The sequence below is a fragment of the Silene latifolia genome, chromosome 1 (assembly GCF_048544455.1).
Source record: "Silene latifolia isolate original U9 population chromosome 1, ASM4854445v1, whole genome shotgun sequence".
Taxonomy (NCBI): domain Eukaryota; kingdom Viridiplantae; phylum Streptophyta; class Magnoliopsida; order Caryophyllales; family Caryophyllaceae; genus Silene; species Silene latifolia.
In genome coordinates this window covers 153454-172281 of record NC_133526.1, presented here as the reverse complement: position 1 = coordinate 172281, position 18828 = coordinate 153454, and the positions used below count along the sequence as shown (strand labels likewise).

At 36.3% G+C, this 18828-nt stretch overlaps 2 protein-coding genes across 11 annotated transcripts; one reads left to right on the top strand and one right to left on the bottom strand.

Moving 5' to 3' along the window:
- Positions 1-5730: 5730 nt before the first annotated feature.
- On the top strand, positions 5731-7755 carry LOC141591139 (uncharacterized). Of its 2 annotated transcripts, none has more exons than XM_074411556.1 (3): positions 5731-6349; positions 6805-6951; positions 7091-7755. In XM_074411556.1, the coding sequence occupies exons 1-3, from the start codon at positions 5904-5906 to the stop codon at positions 7548-7550; spliced, it is 1053 nt and encodes a 350-aa protein (XP_074267657.1). In that variant the 5' UTR covers positions 5731-5903; the 3' UTR covers positions 7551-7755. The 2 variants fall into 2 exon arrangements, with proteins under 2 accessions (XP_074267657.1, XP_074267653.1); XM_074411552.1 differs by having other exon boundaries at positions 6802-6951.
- A 1815-nt stretch (positions 7756-9570) lies between these two features.
- LOC141591274 (uncharacterized) lies at positions 9571-16759 on the bottom strand. Of its 9 annotated transcripts, none has more exons than XR_012520810.1 (17): positions 16446-16680; positions 16247-16326; positions 16077-16155; positions 15892-15974; positions 15763-15814; positions 14499-14543; positions 14367-14417; positions 14120-14202; positions 13579-13645; positions 12997-13076; positions 12850-12914; positions 12659-12716; positions 11246-11422; positions 10900-11076; positions 10595-10811; positions 10144-10209; positions 9571-10050 (listed from the first exon to the last, which is right to left on the bottom strand). XR_012520810.1 is itself a non-coding variant. In XM_074411639.1 (17 exons), the coding sequence occupies exons 1-16, from the start codon at positions 16585-16587 to the stop codon at positions 10144-10146; spliced, it is 1488 nt and encodes a 495-aa protein (XP_074267740.1). In that variant the 5' UTR covers positions 16588-16759; the 3' UTR covers positions 9571-9904. The 9 variants fall into 9 exon arrangements, 7 of the variants coding, with proteins under 7 accessions (XP_074267740.1, XP_074267716.1, XP_074267720.1 ...); XR_012520811.1 differs by having other exon boundaries at positions 9571-9904; XM_074411639.1 differs by having other exon boundaries at positions 9571-9904; positions 10629-10811; positions 16446-16759.
- Positions 16760-18828: the final 2069 nt, after the last annotated feature.

Genomic DNA, 18828 nt, shown 5'->3' with positions numbered 1-18828 from the left:
CAAGTTGTATTCTCCAATCTCCATTCTATGTTGTTTTAAAAGTAAACTGAAAATCTGATCGTCATTTAAACACATAATAGTCCTATAGATAAGTATTCATAGAAAAGCTTTACCTTTTTCGGAAAATCACTTAAATCCGCTGATTTTGAAGGTTATTATCCACGATTTTCGGGTCAATTAGACCCCGGCATAAAAAGTTTTGAAATTCGCACTGCAACCCCTCTATGGCATATAAAAATGATTCAAAGTAATTGAATCGTCATATGGTTTGAAATAGAGACATTTAGAGGCCATAAGCCTATTTCTTGGATCATGTCGGTAATAGACGAAAAAAGTTCTATTCTCTATTCTATGTGGTTTTAAAAAGGATATGAACATTCAATGGTCATTTAAACGCATATTGACCCTATTGATAAGTATTCTCGCTCCAAAAAAGTCATTTTCGATTTTGAAGGTTATAATACTTATTATCCACGATTTTCGGGCTACTGGGCCCAGAATAAAATGTCTTGAAATTATCACTACAAACCATCATGACATATAAAAATATTCAAGGTAACTGAATCGGCATATGGTTTGAAATAGAGACATTAGAGACCAGACCATAAGCCTATTTCTCGAATGGTGTCGGTAATAGACAAAACAAGTTGTATTCTCCATTCTATGTTGTTTTAAAAGGGATATGAACATTCGATAGTCATTTAATCACAAAATGTACATATATATAAGTATTCTGCAAAAAACATAATAAAAAAAATCCTGTTTTCGGAATTTGACGAAAACCGTTGATTTTGAAGGTTATTATCAACGGTTTTCGGGTCGACTGGGCGCCGGAATAAAATGTGTTGAAATTCGCACTGCAATCCTTTTATGACGTATAAAAATGACTCGGGTTAACCAAATTGACATATGCTTTGAAATAAAGATATTTAGGGACCATAAGCCTACTTCTCGAATAGCGTCGGTGAAAGCCGAAACGAGTTGTATTCTTTATTAGATGTTGTTTTAAAAGGGATATGAACATCCGACAGTTATTTAATCAAATAATGACTCAATAGATAAGTATATATTCAGGAAAAAGATCTTTTAGAATTCAGAAGATCGCCGAAAACCGCAGATTTTGATGGTTATTATTCACGGTTTTCGGGTCGACTGGGCCCTAGAATAAAATATCTTGAAATTACAACCCCTCTTTGACATATACTCCCTCTGTCCCGAACAATTGTTGTCATTTCACTCCTTTGGTTTTGGCACAAAAACCAAGGATAGAGGAGATAGCCAATAACTAAATGACAAGTGGAACAAATTGAATGAAAATGATCAAATTACTCATCAAGTTCATTCTTAAAATAGAAATGACAACAAACGACTGATACGCCCCAAAACGGAAATGGACAACAAATAACCGGAACAAAGGGAGTAACATTTACTCCGGGTAACCGATTTTGCATATGGTTTGAAACAAAGACATTTAATGGTCGAAATAAGTTATATTCTCCGTTATATGTTGTTTTAAAAGTGATATTAACATCAAATAGTTATTTAAACATATAATTGCGTTATTGCCCTATAGATAAGTATTCAGCAACAAAATTTACCTAGGTATTTTAAGGTACTAGGTATTTTAATTACTAAGGCTAACCAAATGACACTTTAATTACGTGTATGAGGTACTTGGCCTGTAACTGATTCAATGCTCCATGCTCCAGTAGTGTGTACTGCTGCTCATTTGATGGATATTTCATTTGTCACGTCAAAGGTAATCAAGGTGTTATTTGCTTTGATGATTTCAAATTTCAAACCATCATGGATTTACTTTACTATTAATCTATTGTAGATTCTCCAGGAATAAGATGTGGTACTGGTTTATTGGATTGATCATTACCCACTAAAATTAAGAAAATGCGCTTAGTGGTTGATTAATTAATAACAAAGTTATCCTACACATTTTGTTGCAAAATAGAAATCAATAGTTCATTTTTTGTGAGATAATTCGTACAATAAATTATTAACCATATCATCTGTTACGAGGATACGATATAACTAGGGAAAACAATGATTGTAGTATCCATACAAAACTTGGGAAAAGTATAATAAGTTGACCAAACGGAGTATGAGTTTTTGTAAAGAGGCGTAACATTCATTTTACACAAATTCTCATTGAAGACATGACATATCCGTCACAAGCTGAAGACGGATACCATTTTACCTCACAATGTACCCACTTTTTCTCTCTCTGCAACACTATTCATGTGGTCCCCTTTCTCCACTAACCCATTTTGTTACCATTTTATCTCACAAAATATCCGTCACAAATGGTAACCCGTCACAAGGGAGACCAATTGTTCATTTTATCGCCTATTTGCTCTCTTTGCTTCAATTTAAATTTTCGGAAAAAGACACATGTAGTTTTTTTTTAAAGTAATTTTTGTGTTTTTTATTGTTTTTTTTTATTTATACTGGGTGGGCCTAGCAATTCCCTTCCACAGTCATATTGCACTTTTATTAATACACTTTGGTTTTTATCTTTATAGGGATCGGTGAAAAAGGAATGGGGGAATCGTAGAAAAGCAAAAGAGTGGCGATCATGAATGATGATGATGCATATTTGTGTAATTAAAAGCGTCCTTGCATGCATGGTATGTTGGTATGTGCTTTGTACTTCCTATTGCAAAACACAAAATCTTATTGAAGACGGCATGTATCCGTCACTTTGGAGTGACGGATAACATATTCTCTCATAAATGACCCAAATAGAGGAGAGAGGGAAGCACATGGGGGTGCCCCCACCTTGTCCCCCCTATCCGTTTTGTGAGTGACATTACCCGTTACTTGCTCCGATCCGTCTTCAGCAAGACTAATTGATTGCAAAATAGTAGGTGCATCAACGTGCACGTCTACCTTTACTCTAGTGTCCTAAATATATAAACTCTCACAATTTAGTATTTACCAGCACTCTTTAACCACAAAATAGAATAATAATAATATAGTTACATAATACCTACAAATAATAATAATATATTTATTACATAACTTGTCGTATTCAATTGTACACATAATACTTTTTAGGATATTTGAAATTGTTAATACCGAGTTAGCCACAAACTTGTGAATTTAGGACAATGGTATGACATTGCTATTTATACAACAACAACAACATCAGAGCCTTAATCCCAAAATGATTTGGGGTCGGTTGACATGAATCATCTTTTCGAACCGTCCATGGGTGAACGCACCCCTCAAAATGCGAATAAAAAAGGGAAGATGAAAAACAAAAAGGAGGAACGAAAATGTAATGGAAAGTCAAGGTGAACTTAGGGGTTTTAAAATCAAATTCCGTCTTTCTTTTATAAAAACTTAAAATTTAAATCGAGAGAAAAGATTAAAACGATTTTTAAAAACCGAAACAGAGTTAAGGATCCGGAATGAACCAAATAAAATCTATAAGAAAGTGGTTGGTGAAAAAGTGTAATAAAGAGGAGAAAAATAAATAAATTAATTTCTTTAAATTAAATAAAAAAAATACTAAATCTGTCAAAAAAACATCAAATACTAAAAATCCACATGTATCCTTTCCCTCCATTGTGCCCTCTCCGTCACCATACTCTCCTCAAGCCCCAGAACTCTCATATCGTGTTCAATCACTCTCAACCATGTCTGTCTCGGTCTTCCTCTACCTCTAGGGACCTTTTCTGTTCTCCAAGTCTCCAGCCTCCTAACTGATGCGTCCATAGGTCTCCTTCTCACATGACCAAACCATCTTAGTCGGTTTTCCATCATCTTGTCCTCTATTGGCGCCACTTTTACCTTTTCCCTAATCACCTCATTCCTTAACCGATCTTTCCTTGTATGTCCGCACATCCACCTCAACATGCGCATCTCCGCCACACTCATCTTTTGAATGTGACAATGCTTCACGGCCCAACACTCGGAGCCGTAAAGTAGGGCAGGCCTAATTGCCGTGCGATAAAATTTTCCCTTTAATCTTTGGGGCATATCTTTATCGCATAGAAACCCTGAAGCACTATTCCATTCCAACCATCCCGCTTTAATTCTGTGAGCCACATCTTCATCTAACTCCCCATCTTTTTGAATAATAGATCTTAGATATCTGAAGAAATCCGAACCCTCAACAACATTCCCATCGAAAATAATACTCCCTGCCTCTGTCGATCTCAACCCCGCCACCTTAGTGAACTGACACCTCAGATACTCAGTCTTACTCCTGCTGAGCCTGAACCTACGAGTCTCTAAAGTCTGCCTCCACAATTCCAACTTTCTCTCCACCCCCTCTTTTGTCTCATCAATCAGCACAATATCATCAGCAAACATCATACACCAAGGGATGTCGTCCTGAATATCCCTTGTCAACTCGTCCATAACTATAGCAAAGATAAAAGGACTAAGAGCGGAACCTTGATGCACCCCGGTGGTAATAGGAAATTCTTCCGTTCTCCCAACATTAGTGCGAACACTTGCACTAGCCCCCTCATACATGTCCTTTATGAGGTCAATATATTTTCGCGACACACCCTTTCTCGCCAAAGCCCACCAAAGTACTTCTCTTGGTACTCTATCATATGCCTTTTCCAAGTCAATAAAAACCATATGTAAGTCCTTCTTCTTGTCCCGATGGTATTCCATCAACTGCCTCATGATAAAAATCGCACCCATAGTCGATCTCCCGGGCATAAATCCAAATTGATTTTCCGAGATGTCTACACATCTCCTAAGCCTCTGCTCGATTACCCGCTCCCATAACTTCATCGTATGACATTGCTATTTATCTCGATGAATATTAGCGTGTTGAAAAAGATGTTAGGATAGGCAAGAATGAAATTGAGAAGCTATTAGCTGAAAAAGTATAGCCCAAATGTGGGAGCAGAAGCACAAATTCTCATTATAGACGGATACTATCCGTCTATAGTTATAGACGGATAGTGTCTCTCTCACAAATAAAGGTGGGTAGTGTAAGTGTGTGGGAAATGGATACCCCCACTTGTTCTCCCACTTTAATTTTGTGAGAGAACCATTATCCGTCTATAACTATAATGAGACGGACTGGTGCAGAAGAGGCCCAAATCCCTATTACGTAGGTAGATGAGTAGAGTTATCAACTTATTATGATGGTCAAAGGTAGAATAGTAAACAACAAGTATGAAAGGGGACGGGTGTGAGTATGTGACCATCATCACCTTCCGTCCGTCGACCAAACACTCTCGTCGCAGCATTTAATGCCACTTACGCCACGTATTTCATTATTTTTTTTGTTTTTGTATTCCTAGTAGTACTCCGTATCATTTTTCAGTCAACTGTCCCTTTCCACAATCGAGCTACTAAGCCTACAATTATCATAAATGAACATCTACTATACTCCTAACTCCATACACAATCTCCACTTGTCCCCATGAATAAGGGACATCTTCAAAATTTTAATCAGAGAGGGTAAATTATGATTACAAACGTCTGAAATTAAGACGCATAAAATGTCTCTATTCGAAGATAAAAATATCTTTAAAGTAGCATTGAGCAACGTTATTTGTATGGAAGAACTTCTTTTTATTATATAGTAACTACTCCATATATACGAAGATGTACGTAGTATTTAGTTAAAGTCCTATGTTGTTAATGAAGCTAATAACCCTAGTTTAAAATAAATGAGAAGTACTTCGTAGTGTATAAAAAAAGACAATTACTTGTATATTAGTAAGAAACGCGTTGGTCCTAGAATCCAAAACTCTTTGTCTGTCTCATACAAAAAGAGTCCCTTTCATTTGATATCTGTTTTCCTAATTTATTATTAATCCTTGTAAGAGGAAGAGACATATAATTGTCTCATTTGAAACAAGATAAAAACAACATTATCATCCTTGTTACCTTTTTTTTTTTAAAATAAATAAAACATGGAAACAAAACAAGGTGGTGAAGCTGTGAAGATTGAGAGTTTAATAATGGGTGATTCCAAGTACAAGTATTTAACACAAAATGACCCTTCATTATTACAACCATCATCATCATCAACAACATCAACAACAACATCAACAGCAGCAGCAGCAGCAGCAGCAGTTGGGTTTATGGAGTTATTAGGTATGCAAGATATGATTAACATTAACCCTTGTCTCTTTAGTACTATCATTAATGATAATAATAATGATAATGATACTAAGGAAGAAGATATGATTAACAAGGTTGAAGCTTTCCCTACTCCGGAATCTTCAGAAGTGCTTAATAATAATAATAATAATAATAATAATAATAATAATAATGCGGGGACACCAAACTCGTCTTCTATTTCCTCTGCTTCTAATGATGAACAAGAGGAAGATGGACCACCACAAGCTAAGAAACAGTAAGTCACCTCCCTCGCCCTCCCTCCTTTGTACATACCCGTTTCACACTTAAGACATAAAGACATGTATGTATGTATGTATGTATGTATGTATGTATGTATGTAATTATGTATGTTTCCTTGATCTGGGATTGTGTGAGTCATGAAATGTGTAGGAGTATGACAAAAACGTGAAAAGCGGGATTTTATTTTGGAATTATATCAAGATTTGTCGGTACAAATAATAATCTTTATTTATAATAAGCAGATTATTAGTGGTACTAGTGTCAGTCAGTCCATATGTATGTCTTGGATCATTGCAGTAAGATGATAGTCCTTTGTTTTCTGCATCATTTCCCTATATAATTAATTAATTAATTACTGTATAATATAATGTTTTAATTTGTATGACTATGAGTTGTATATTTTCTGACGGAAGAACCTTCCTTTAATATTATTTAATAAAAAAAAAGAAGGAGAAATGAGAAAAAGACGACAAAAGAGAAGCGGGAGAGGGAAGCAAGAGTTGCGTTCATGACAAAGAGTGAAGTTGATCATTTAGAAGATGGTTATCGTTGGAGAAAGTACGGTCAAAAGGCTGTCAAAAACAGCCCTTTTCCAAGGTAGTATCACTTATCACACCCCCTTTCCTTTCATTTTACTACTTTTTACATTATTTACTTGTTCCTCCAATCAATTTACCTCATTAAATTCAGTGTCATCCCTCCAATCAATTTACCTACCTCATTAAAATGGTGACAGGAGTTACTACCGGTGCACAAGCACATCATGTAATGTAAAGAAGAGAGTGGAGAGGTTACTAAATGATCCTTCCATAGTAGTGACTACCTATGAAGGCCAACACACTCACCCCTGCACTATCCTACCGCGTGGTATGATGCCGCTCTCCGGTGTAGGTGCAGCAACCTCTGCCTCTGCCGCCTCCTATATGCTGCCTGCTATGCAAATCAGTAATAACAACTCATCGAGTTTATTATTGCAACATCTTCATCAAATGAACAATATTAATAATGTGAATAGCATGGTGGTACCTCATCAGATGAACCAATTTGGAAATATGTGGTCACAAAATAGTAGTACAAGCTGTCCTATGTTGTCTGCCCAACAAAGGCGTAATGCTGCTACTGCTTTCAGTACTGACAATGGCTTACTTGAAGACATTGTTCCTTGTTTTTTCAACAACCAGCAAGACCACTGTTAGTAGATAGATTATCATATCTTTATTCAAGACATTGTTCCTTCACTTATAGTTATAGCTGACTTGGTTCAGTAATATTTTTACTCTCTTAAATTACTCATCCTAGGTAGTCTAATCTCTCTACTACTCCCTAGTTTCGCCTTCACAAATACTAAAAACTTCATTGTAAATTTCACTCTAGTAGTAGTAGTAGTACCCATTGACATTACTTTCTTTTGTTTATTTAGTGTAATTTGTCAAATTCGCTACTAATGGTTAATTTTCCTGTCTAAATTGGCTACTAATGGTTAATGGTAAAGCCAAACGTTGATTGATAAAGAATAAGACTAGTATTTATGAGTTATGATAAGCTACAGTGACACACAAGTATTTTCTGCGTCTTAATAATCATTTGATTACCTTGTACTCCAAGGGCAGACACACAAGTATTTTCTGCGTCTTAATAATCATTTGATTACCTTGTACTAATGGTTAATGGTAAAGCCAAACGTTGATAAAGAATAAGCCAAATCTCAATTCTCTTAAAAACTATCCAAAAAACAATGTGTAACATCATAATGAATAGGAGTGAGTAGGTACAGCCTACATGTGCTAGTGGCTTGTATACAAATACAATAGAGGAACAAGTGAAGATACAAAGGGAAAAAGGATAATTAATGCAAGAAAGCAAGCAAAAGAGGAAGAGTAATTGGTGAATTCCTTCTGTTTAGGAGAATAGGTGTTGTTTAGGATTAGGGTTAGGTTTTGCATGTGTTTGTCTGGGAAATTGAGCTTAATATATGCATAGCAATTGGTGAATTCCTTCTGTTTTGTCCTTTCCATTTGTTACGTAGTACAAATATTGTAGACTTGATGATAGACTTCGCTTCTTAATGTTTCAAGTGCATTCCTTCTGTTTTGTCCTTTCCATTTGTTACGTAGTACAAATATTGTAAACTTGATGATAGACTTCGCTTCTTAATGTTTCAAGTGCATTGTTAATCTAAATAGATTGAACTGATCACGAGTTCACCACTTATAAAATACAATCTCTCAAGTCTCGCCGTGTAATTGAGAGACCAAATTTTTCCAAATTCCTTTAGGTAGTGTTTGGATAAACGAAATTGATTTCATTTCCATAATTTCAATTGTAGAAATTGAAATGTTTGAATTCAATTCCAAATCCAATTCCAAAATTACATTTGGGAAACCCGTGGAATTGGAATTGGAATTGGAATTGGAATTGAATTTGGGCGAGACAGGTATGGGTCGAGACCGTTGGATGTTTTATATTTGAAAAAATTAAATATTGTCTCGAAAAATATTTGCGATCGAAAAAAATATCATAAATAAAAATATTGTGACGAAATTTGCGTCACAAAATAAAACGTAAGAAGTCATGGAATTGAAATGACTAGTATATGGTAGGTATTTGAGAACCCCAAATTTTAACTAGCTTGGAATTGATAAGGAATTGAGTCAATTCCAATTCCAAATTCTAGGGGTTCCCAAACACTTGAAATATTTCAATTCTGGAATTCAATTTCAATTCAAGGTTCCCAAACATAGAATTATGATTTTTTCCCAACCCTTTCATTATTTACCGTCACTCAAAATAATTCTTTCATTTGGTAAAAACATAACTTTTATAACAAACTTATTCATTTTATCATAGCTCTAAACGATTTTATATTATTAAACGTACGCGTTTAATTACTTTTTGTGCCAATACATTTATTAAAACCGTCTCTCATAGGACCTACTCTTTAAGAGTTCTTTTTATATTAAAGGACTAAATGATGTACAAATAAACCAACCTTGTGAATAATGTGGGCCCATTTCCCTACAAAGGCAGGTATGGGCCTATTTATCCAATTTATGTCGCCAAAACTGGCCTAAAATAGTACTCCGTAGGGATTATACTCGGGAAACCAACTTGTTAGAACGACCAAACAAGAAACAATGTAAACAAACATGCATGTAATTTTGTCAGTCTAAGGTGAGCAGTTCCGTGGTAGAAGTTAGAGGACATAAACAAGTCGCTAAAAAAAGACCGACACTTTTGCACGCAGGAGTAAATACACAGATGAAACAAGCTTAGGGTAAGCTGCCCATCAAATGATACAAAAGTTGGGTTTGATAGCTACACAAGTATGTTACAACTAACAATGAGCATGATCCACAACTACTAGTCAAGAGTTCCGCATTATCTAGGAAAGTTAATCAAATGACGGAGGTAACTCAGAGTCTCAGCTCTCAGGAACATCAAGGGGTCTTCACTAGAATTCCATAAATGCCTCTCGACAAAGTTGCGATAGTCAACTGATACTAATCGGGTACTTTACGTTTTCCCTTGACACAATGTTCTCCATAATACTCTGTGCTAGGCAAGGATGAGTAGAGCAGAAGGCATTAGTCTGAGACAGTTATTTCGACAGGCATTTAAGTCATCAAATGCTCTCTGGGATGGCCGGTTCAGTAGCCTGCCTCAAGCATGGTCGACAAGGGAGACAAGCTGATAAATCTGGGCGTGGGGGAGCAAAGAGATTCACAGTACTCTAAGCATTCAAGGAATTACCAATAGCAGTAACAGTATAAAGAGACGTGAAAATTTTACCTATTGAACAAAAGTTGCTTCGCCAACTGAGTTTGGTTCAACTGGTGCAACTTCATGACTGTGTTCCTACACCATACACATATACATATCAACAGTGAAACCTTATTCGGAGTACTAATTACGAATTACATACACGTATAAGCCTCAAAATCTTCAAGCCATGAAAGACAACAAAAAGGAAAAGCAAAAAAACTGACACGACAAAGTAGTTTCAATAATTAATTATATTATACGGATTAATAATCATTTTTCCAACTTAATACAGGATATATTAATTTATATAAAATATTGTCAATATGTATTGCATCACAATGTCACCATTCGTTTAGTTAGCGAACATCAGTGCACAATCATAGTCAAGTCGGTCATAAAAGTTCCCGAAAGCAGAAATGTGTTGTGACGAACGAAAAAGAAAATTCATAAATCCCTCATCGCCGACATAAACACTTACGGAGTATGAATCAAGGGTCGTAAAGAGCACTAACCACTGCACATGACACTTTCAAATGGGCTTTCTCGAGCTCACAGGTTTCCCTCTCAGCTTGTACTGCTTCAATGTGCTCATTTACATTAGGAAGAGCCTCTAAAGTCGAAGAAGCATGAGGTTCTCTGTGAGATAGATTTTGTAACTTCTGCTCACAGATGGCAAACTCCTCTGGCTTTTCCCACTAGATATTTTCAGAAAGGTTTATTAACCAGTATAGCAAAGTCGAAAGGACAAAGAAACAAGGTAAAGTTAGGAAAGTTAACAGTTACCCTGCTTTCAGAGGTCACACGGTTGAAGTAATACTTGTTTCCATCTGGACAGATGTGTTCGCTCCAATCACATCCCTCAAATGCTGCCGAGTAATCTTTTTCCGATAGACCCAAAGAACCATGTCCACAAGACAGCTTAGCTGAGTTCAGCTCAGAGTCTGTACAATTCTTGGGTGACTACAAATCAAAATACAAACAAATCAACCTAGAATTAATGTTCATAAAGACATAATGAATGTTTCATATTGTGACTTCATGAATCCAGTGCTATCCTACCAATTGATGTTCAAACTTAGTGTGCTAAGTGAGCCTAAAAATCCATTAATATTTACTACCGGGAACACACCTGCAAAGTCTCTGGCTCTTGCAATGACATCTGAGACAACCGTGAAGGCGAAAATGGGTTCACAGTTACAATTCGCTTTGATTCATGAGGTGGAGAGCCTAACTGATTTGCCACTAAACAGTTGGTGTCACCTTGTTCTCCTGAGGAATTTAATTTTGAGCACGTTGCCGAATTTCCCTGCAGGGATAAGATTTTAATTTACTCTCCACAATCAATAAATAAATTCGTTGAAGTCAATCTAAACAACTAAGATTCAAGAAATGGCAACAAAGAGGGCAAAAACTCTGGTAAAATCTAGTGACAAAAAATTGATTGGTGAACATGAGGGATTGGAAATCCTACAAAAAATAGCCCCGGAAACAGACAGACTGGTCTGACAATTATGTCATTCTTTCAATCTGTTAAACCCACATCATGGTCAGGGAAATATCAAAGGAGCTCACACAAATTCTTCAAAGAAAGCACAAAAGATAGTTACGAGGCTTGCAAATCCATAATGCAAGATAAAAAAAATAATTGCCTCAGTGAGCCACGGCCATATAAACACAATATCAGACAAGGAACACCAACTAGGCAGTAAAATCTACTTGACATCAGTATTGGTTATTGAGCATTTCTAAACAAGCGGCTGGAGAAGTGAAAAGAACAAAATCCTAATCTTGACCGCCCTAGACTTCCACACTCCAAAATTCGTCAGCTAACCCATTATCTTAAAAAAAAACCAACATAGTACTCCTCAACAAAATATAAAAAAGAAGGAAAAACCTAAGAAAAGCTGATTATCCATTCCAATTAAAGAGTGAATCACCAGCAGGTAGACTAAAATGCTACCCGTAAATATTTGAAAAGGCAAAACAGAATCTTATACAAGATGAACATATAAGGGTTTTTTTGTCAAAGACAACCTTATAAGGAATTTGTACAAGACTACCTTACATTATTTCTTTTGTTTTCGATTACCTTTGTTTTCTTTACCTTTGGTCGATAACTACCTATTCTAAGAGTCTAGACAAATTTGGTCAGTTTTCCGACTTTAACCTACCTCACGACTCGTTTCTTGTTCTAATTTTGCTTAGGATCGATTTCGGGAAGCCATGATGTAATACACTTAACTTTAGTTAGATGTTCGTAGTTATTAATGAAATATGTAAACATAACTTTTGCTTGTCTGAATTTCAGTTAGACAGGTTAATGTAGATAAACTTATTAAATCTCGCCGGATTTTCAGCATAGGTAGTTTTTTACCAAAGAAAAAAGGTAGTCTAAAAAAATAATACTAAGGTAGTCTTTTTACTAATACCCTTAAATATAAGGTAGTTTATGACCAAAAAAAACCCTAAACATAAAGGTTAGAAAAAATGATCAATTCATTGCAACAGCAAACTCAGGTGTGTGACTGGTCCCATAACTTACTAGATGTATAGCATTGGACACATTATCCCGTCGAGTGTCAGCCGAATGCAAAGTAGGCCTGCCAGCAGTAGTTCTAGTTCAACCATTGATGAAATAAATTTAAATAGAAGTAAAACAGTGAAAACTCGACTTTTTTAGTATATTTGTGATTTTACTTTATAAGCACCATAATTCAAACGAGGCCCGACAACCTGAAGTCTCCATTCTTTCGCTTCTTAGGATCAGCAAAGCGGACAACCAATGGCTTGTCACATCCCTGAGGAGAATAAACTCAAAATGTAAGTAATCATCGACGTAAGTGATTCAGATAAATGCTGATATACAAACAAGCATATTACTCTCATCATATAAGTTCCATGCAATCCGTTGATTGCTGCCATCGCCATACATTTCTGAGTAAAGCCCACAAAACCTAATCCTACGCCAATATAGTAAACAATAATATCAGTTGTTTAGAGGAAAAAAAGGCCTACGTAATCACCACATGCAGCAAAAGAACATGGACTTGGATAACGTTGAGGAGATCTGCTGTTCGAGCTCCAGAATAAAAATAAATTAATAAACTTATTAACCCATATATTGTGGGTATTGTTGTGGGGTGAGGTGATTAAAATAAGTATATAACTTTACTAAAAAAGGAAAGGGGGAGAGTATTGTGAATAGATGAATAAGGAAAGGGGGAGAGTTACTTAGAATAGGAGGGAGTACAATATATGTCGTATTTTTAAAAAGGGGATGTATATGATGATTTAAATGATTTTCAAAATAAGACTGGCGACCCAAATTCAGCCAAGATACTTAGCTGATATTTAAATAAAGTTACAGCCTGTAAGCAAAGAATGTTGGAAATTAAAAACTAGAGATGAAAATAGCAACAAACTAAATAAATAAAAAATCAAATGAGTAAACAGAGAGCTAACCACGACTTCGCTTCGAATCATCACGCATGATGTAAATATCAGTGACGACTCCATATGAAGAAAAGATCTGACAAAGAAAAAAAAACAAGAATACTATACTTAAAGGAGTTCAATCCCAAATGCTAAACCACTTCGATAAGAAAAAAAATGATATAACTAACTCGTCGAGTACTAGCAAACCAACAATATTTTACATGGAAAGGCTTTTCTCACAACGCAAATAATAGTCACTTACTTAACAGTAAGGGTAGATTAAACTCCCTTCATGACAGTTATGTCGTCCCCTTTAACTTTGAATATTCAACCTTTCAGTCATTTTCTCACAATATACTGTAGTTACGACTTTTTTGTAAGATAATATGAAAATAGTTGTAATCAAATGTAACAAGTTTGAACTAATAATTATACATAAATTTGGAGAAATTAATAGTCATAATAGACAATCAAAACCAAGAGGGGATATTTATGGGATAAAGGGGGTAGTATTCAAACTTTTCATGCTTTGACATCATATATTTAATGATTGAGATGAGGCTAATACTTCTGCAATCTCCTCTATTGACGCATCTCTGTTCAGGCCATTTACATACAACTTGTGCACCTTGTGCTCAATCTCTGCAGACACTGTAAAAAGCAAAGCGTAAATTGAACTAATCTCATAGTGGAAACGTCGACAACATGTTGATCAATCTTTTGGCAAAATAGGCAAGAATAAGAAGCCACTTGTGTGTCAGACCATGAGATGTTCAAGAATAGTCATTTTCTTTCAAGCATGAAAGAGGAAGTACCTTGTCCTGTAAAGGTTGAATCGTGTTGGGCCAGACCTAGACAATGTGTCCCTGCAAAAAAAAAGGTTCCATGTTGAGTTTTTGTTCATTAGTGGAATAAAAAAAAATTCTATGGTCTTGAAAAGATCGTACCTGACCTAGAAAGGGATGAATCCTGCGGCATAATGTGGTCCAAACCTAGACGATGTATGACCCCAGAAAAAGGGCAAGTGATGAGGATCGAAGAAGACTATATATAAAACAGTCACTAGTATTATTCAACTTGTGACTTACACCAGATGGCTGATAAGGTAGAAACTCTAGGGTAATTGGATACTAGTACATTAACTTTCTATGCATGATGCACTCTGAATAGAGTGCCTGATGTACAGAATTTAAGCATGCGCCGTGATAGAATATTCTCGGACTGACGTGCGATATGTGAGCAATAATTGTGGTGAATGTCATGGCATTCGAACTGTTAAATATAATAAGATTTCCAATTTTTGGTGTTGAATTGAATGGTAATGATGTGAAACAATTACTCTCATGGAGTTAATGTATTATCTTAGGAGGGAGGGACTTAATAGGTAACTATTACCCTCCCTTCCTAATTGCCACCATCCACGACTTCCCTCTATTTTCTTCTTGTTTTAAGCTCTATAACCCATGCAACAATTACCCATCATAAGCAATCCTTCACTGATAGTTATTTAAACGATTATTCATGCTATCCGACCTAAATCATTAAAGGAACAAGGCTGTCTTCTTTTAATCATGGAGCCAGAGGATTCATGGCTCTTCAGCGCTACAGTATAGTTTAACAAATCAAATGACTATACTAACTACCTGGGTTATCATTTATAAATAATTGAAGAAATGGCCCGATGCTCCTTTCAACAAGGCCTCTCAAAAATTGTTTATTTATGAACTATCACAAGAGTAGGCCACATATAAGCGTACATCCCAGTGATAGAAGGGTTTTTGGAAATGATAGGGTAGAGGTGTTAATTATGTCGGTATCATGTCATTGTAGTTCCTTAATTAGTATTTCCATTCATCGTCAAACAAGAATTGGCAAGGTAGAGTCCGGAATGCCTACCTTAGTACACAAAATTCTTTCAAAATTGGAGAAACACCAAAAAGGCATACTTAGTAGAGAAAGGGGAAATAGCCCCACCACACACCGTGTGCCAACAGGCAAGAACAAGTACATGTTTTTTTATAGGGTAAAGGAATAGGCTTGACTGATTACGTTCATACAACAACAAGAGTGTTAGTACCAAAATGATTTGGGGTCGGCTAACATGAATCATCCTTCCAACCGCTTAGGCCGAAACCAATAATGCACCAAAAAAGAAAAGAGGGAAATGAGATCATGAGCATACATGTACTTTTAAGGGGATAGAGGAAATACCTAGGCGTTTCCTTTCTCCATCAGCATACTTGACTTTTAAGGAGGCCATTGCCTGAAAAAATAAAGAAGAGTTAGATGAGATATAGAATGTTAAGAATGAGAATGTTGAGACGATGGGTAGGTGCATACCCCAGGGAAGGTAAACTGATTATGCAAAGCATGAATTGCGTCCTCCGCCTCGTCTACAGATGAATACTTGACAAAGCAAAATTCTATTGAATAACAAGAGAGATATGAGCAAGACAGTGACGGATTCGGAAATGTAGCAACAAGTGAAAGGAGGGGTGATGTGAGTTAGATATGTAATATAATACCTTGCTGTAGACCAGTCTTTTTATCAGTGAGAAGAACAACCTCAACAACGTTTCCAAAGTCTTGAAACAAATGATAAACCTAAGCAAGCAAGCAAGCAAGCATGAATGAATGAAATGAATAAAAGAAGGGTAGTATTGAGTGAGAATTAAGCAGAAAAAGAGAGATGTACCTCATCTTGGCAAACGTGTCGGGGAACGGGGCCGATATAAAGCTTAGCATAAGGAGCGTTGATATCAACAGGCTGCCTATCTATCAAACACACAACATATAATAATAATAATAATAATAACAACAAAATGTAAAGCTACAGACTGATTTCAAGTAAGACGAAGAGATTCGAAAAGGGGGAAAGAAGAGAGAATGAATACCGAACTTCCTCTTGCGGAGAAATGGAGGAGCTGGGAAATAGTCGGGTGGAGGTGGTGGGTACTGAAACTGATCGGGTGGTTGGCCCCACTCGAAGTCCGATGGTGGCGGCGGTGGGGGAGGTGGGTCCCACGGGTTGTACATCCTCCTTTTCTCTTTCTCTCTTTGTTTCCTTTTCAGTATCACAGTTCGGAAACAAAACAAAGATGAGGAGGAGTCATCCACTTATGATGGATGCCAACGGTACTAGGGTCTTATAAAATCCGTATCCAAATCCGACCCCAATCACTCGATCCAAACCGATTTCGATTGGGTCGACCGCTCAGTTTTTCTTTCCCTCCTTATAATACTTTTTGTTACCTATTTTCCCCTTATTTGTTTATATGGTGTTTTTGTTTTTCGGTGTAACCCTTTGACTTTAATTTTTACAAGAATATTCTTTTTTTTCGGTAAAGAGAAGCGGAAAATAACTTCCAACCTACAACCTGAACGAAAGACCAACAAAAACTAAAAGGGAAATAAAGGAACAAAGCGAGGCCAAGCCACTCCACCGATGTCATGTTGAATTAACCTAAAGAGCTGCGTCGGTAAATTAGTTTTTTTTTTTTGGTGTAAACCGGGGTGTCCACCGTCGACAACAGTGTATAATCCCCTCGCCGCGGGTGCTCTCACGAAGAGGTAAACGGCTGGCCAAAGAGTTTGCTCCATTCCCATGGGCTGGGATCGAACCCCTGACCTCATGGTTAAGGGATGAAGTGAGCAACCACTACCCCAAACCCATTTGGTTTGCGTCGGTAAATTAGTGTGGTCCACATGGCAAAGTTTTTGCAATTGCTTAACTCCGAGGTCAGCCATCCAATCAGCACAAGAATTAGCCTCTTGATAAATATGATGAATTCGCACTCTCTAATTCGTGTCTCGATAAACTTTATAAAATTATACGGAGTAAAATTTATACCATTAAATACCTTATTTTTCTTTATATTTTAAGAGATATTGAAGAGAGAGAATGAGGTGTCTCGATAAATAAGAATTACATATATAAAAATACAAAAGAAAGTATGTTTTCTTCAGAGTAAATTAATAATTACACCCTTTTTATAAATCACTCTTCTAAAATTACTCTCTTTTATTTTATTTTTAATAATGGTACAAATGGGGGAAGTAGACATGGGCAAAACGGTCCTAAAAACAGATTTTTCACCTGAATGTGCAAATGAGTGCAAATTTTGACGTGAAAACATTTTATGGGAGTAAATTATTAAAAAGTTTTCAAAAGAGAGTAATTTTAGAAAAATAATATATAAATGTGAGTAATTATTAATTTACTCTTTTATTTAAAACGGTGATATCCGTTTTAATTATAAAACGAGTCAAAAGGGATGGCAGTGGGTCGTGGACCTGACCCAGACCCTTAGGGTCGGACCCTAATGGAGCGGGTATGGTTATCATTTTTTCAAACCCAATGAGCATGGGTTGGGTATGGGTCTTCAAGAAATAAATCGGGTCCGAGTATGGGTATGATTTACGAGACCCGGACCCGACCCTTGGACCCTTTCTAAAAAAAAAAAAAAAGAAAAAAAACTAAAATTAAAACTAAAACTAAACCATTGAAAGTCTTATAACGTATAACTATACACCCATTTTGCATAAAAAAAAAAAACCCAAGTCTACTCTTAAAATAACTCAAAACCCAGAAGACCACCACACTCACTTTATTCTAGTCTTTCCCCAAATTACTAAGGGGAGTGCTAGGGTGACACCGGGTGTTACCGAATTTCGGTAACACCTTAATTAGAAAAATAGAAAAATAGAAAAAATACTAGCCAAGTAGTTTTCGTTTTTCCGCCAACATCGTAGGGTAAAAGCGTAATTCATAATCTTTTATAATATTAATATAATATACTAATTAAATCTGATAATTACATATCATAACAAAGTATTCTTCATCTTCATCACCATCATACAATACATGGCTATGTGTCACGGTCCGAAACTTTGAGTCGGGGCGTGACGCGCACCTTTGTCTAAACGCTTTGACAAGAATGAAAGCGAGAGCGTTAGGCACTAGTGTTTGTCAAGCACTAGGCACTCGTAATCGGTCTCGGGTCGTGGGTGTCGAAATCCTAGTCTCGATCGACACACACGGGCTTGTTAGAAAGGTGAAGGCAAGAGTCGTTCACAAGAAAGCAACAACAAGCAATAAGAAGGCAACTTGGTGGGAAGCAGATGTTTGATTGACTAGTACTCCCCAAAGAGGGAAATTTGATATTTACATCCTGGTAGCAGGAAACATTGATTTTTCAAGTTTAGTTCAGAATAGCGATATACCCATTTATGGAAATAAAAGCTATTCTAAAACTAAGCTAAACTAAGAACTTACTT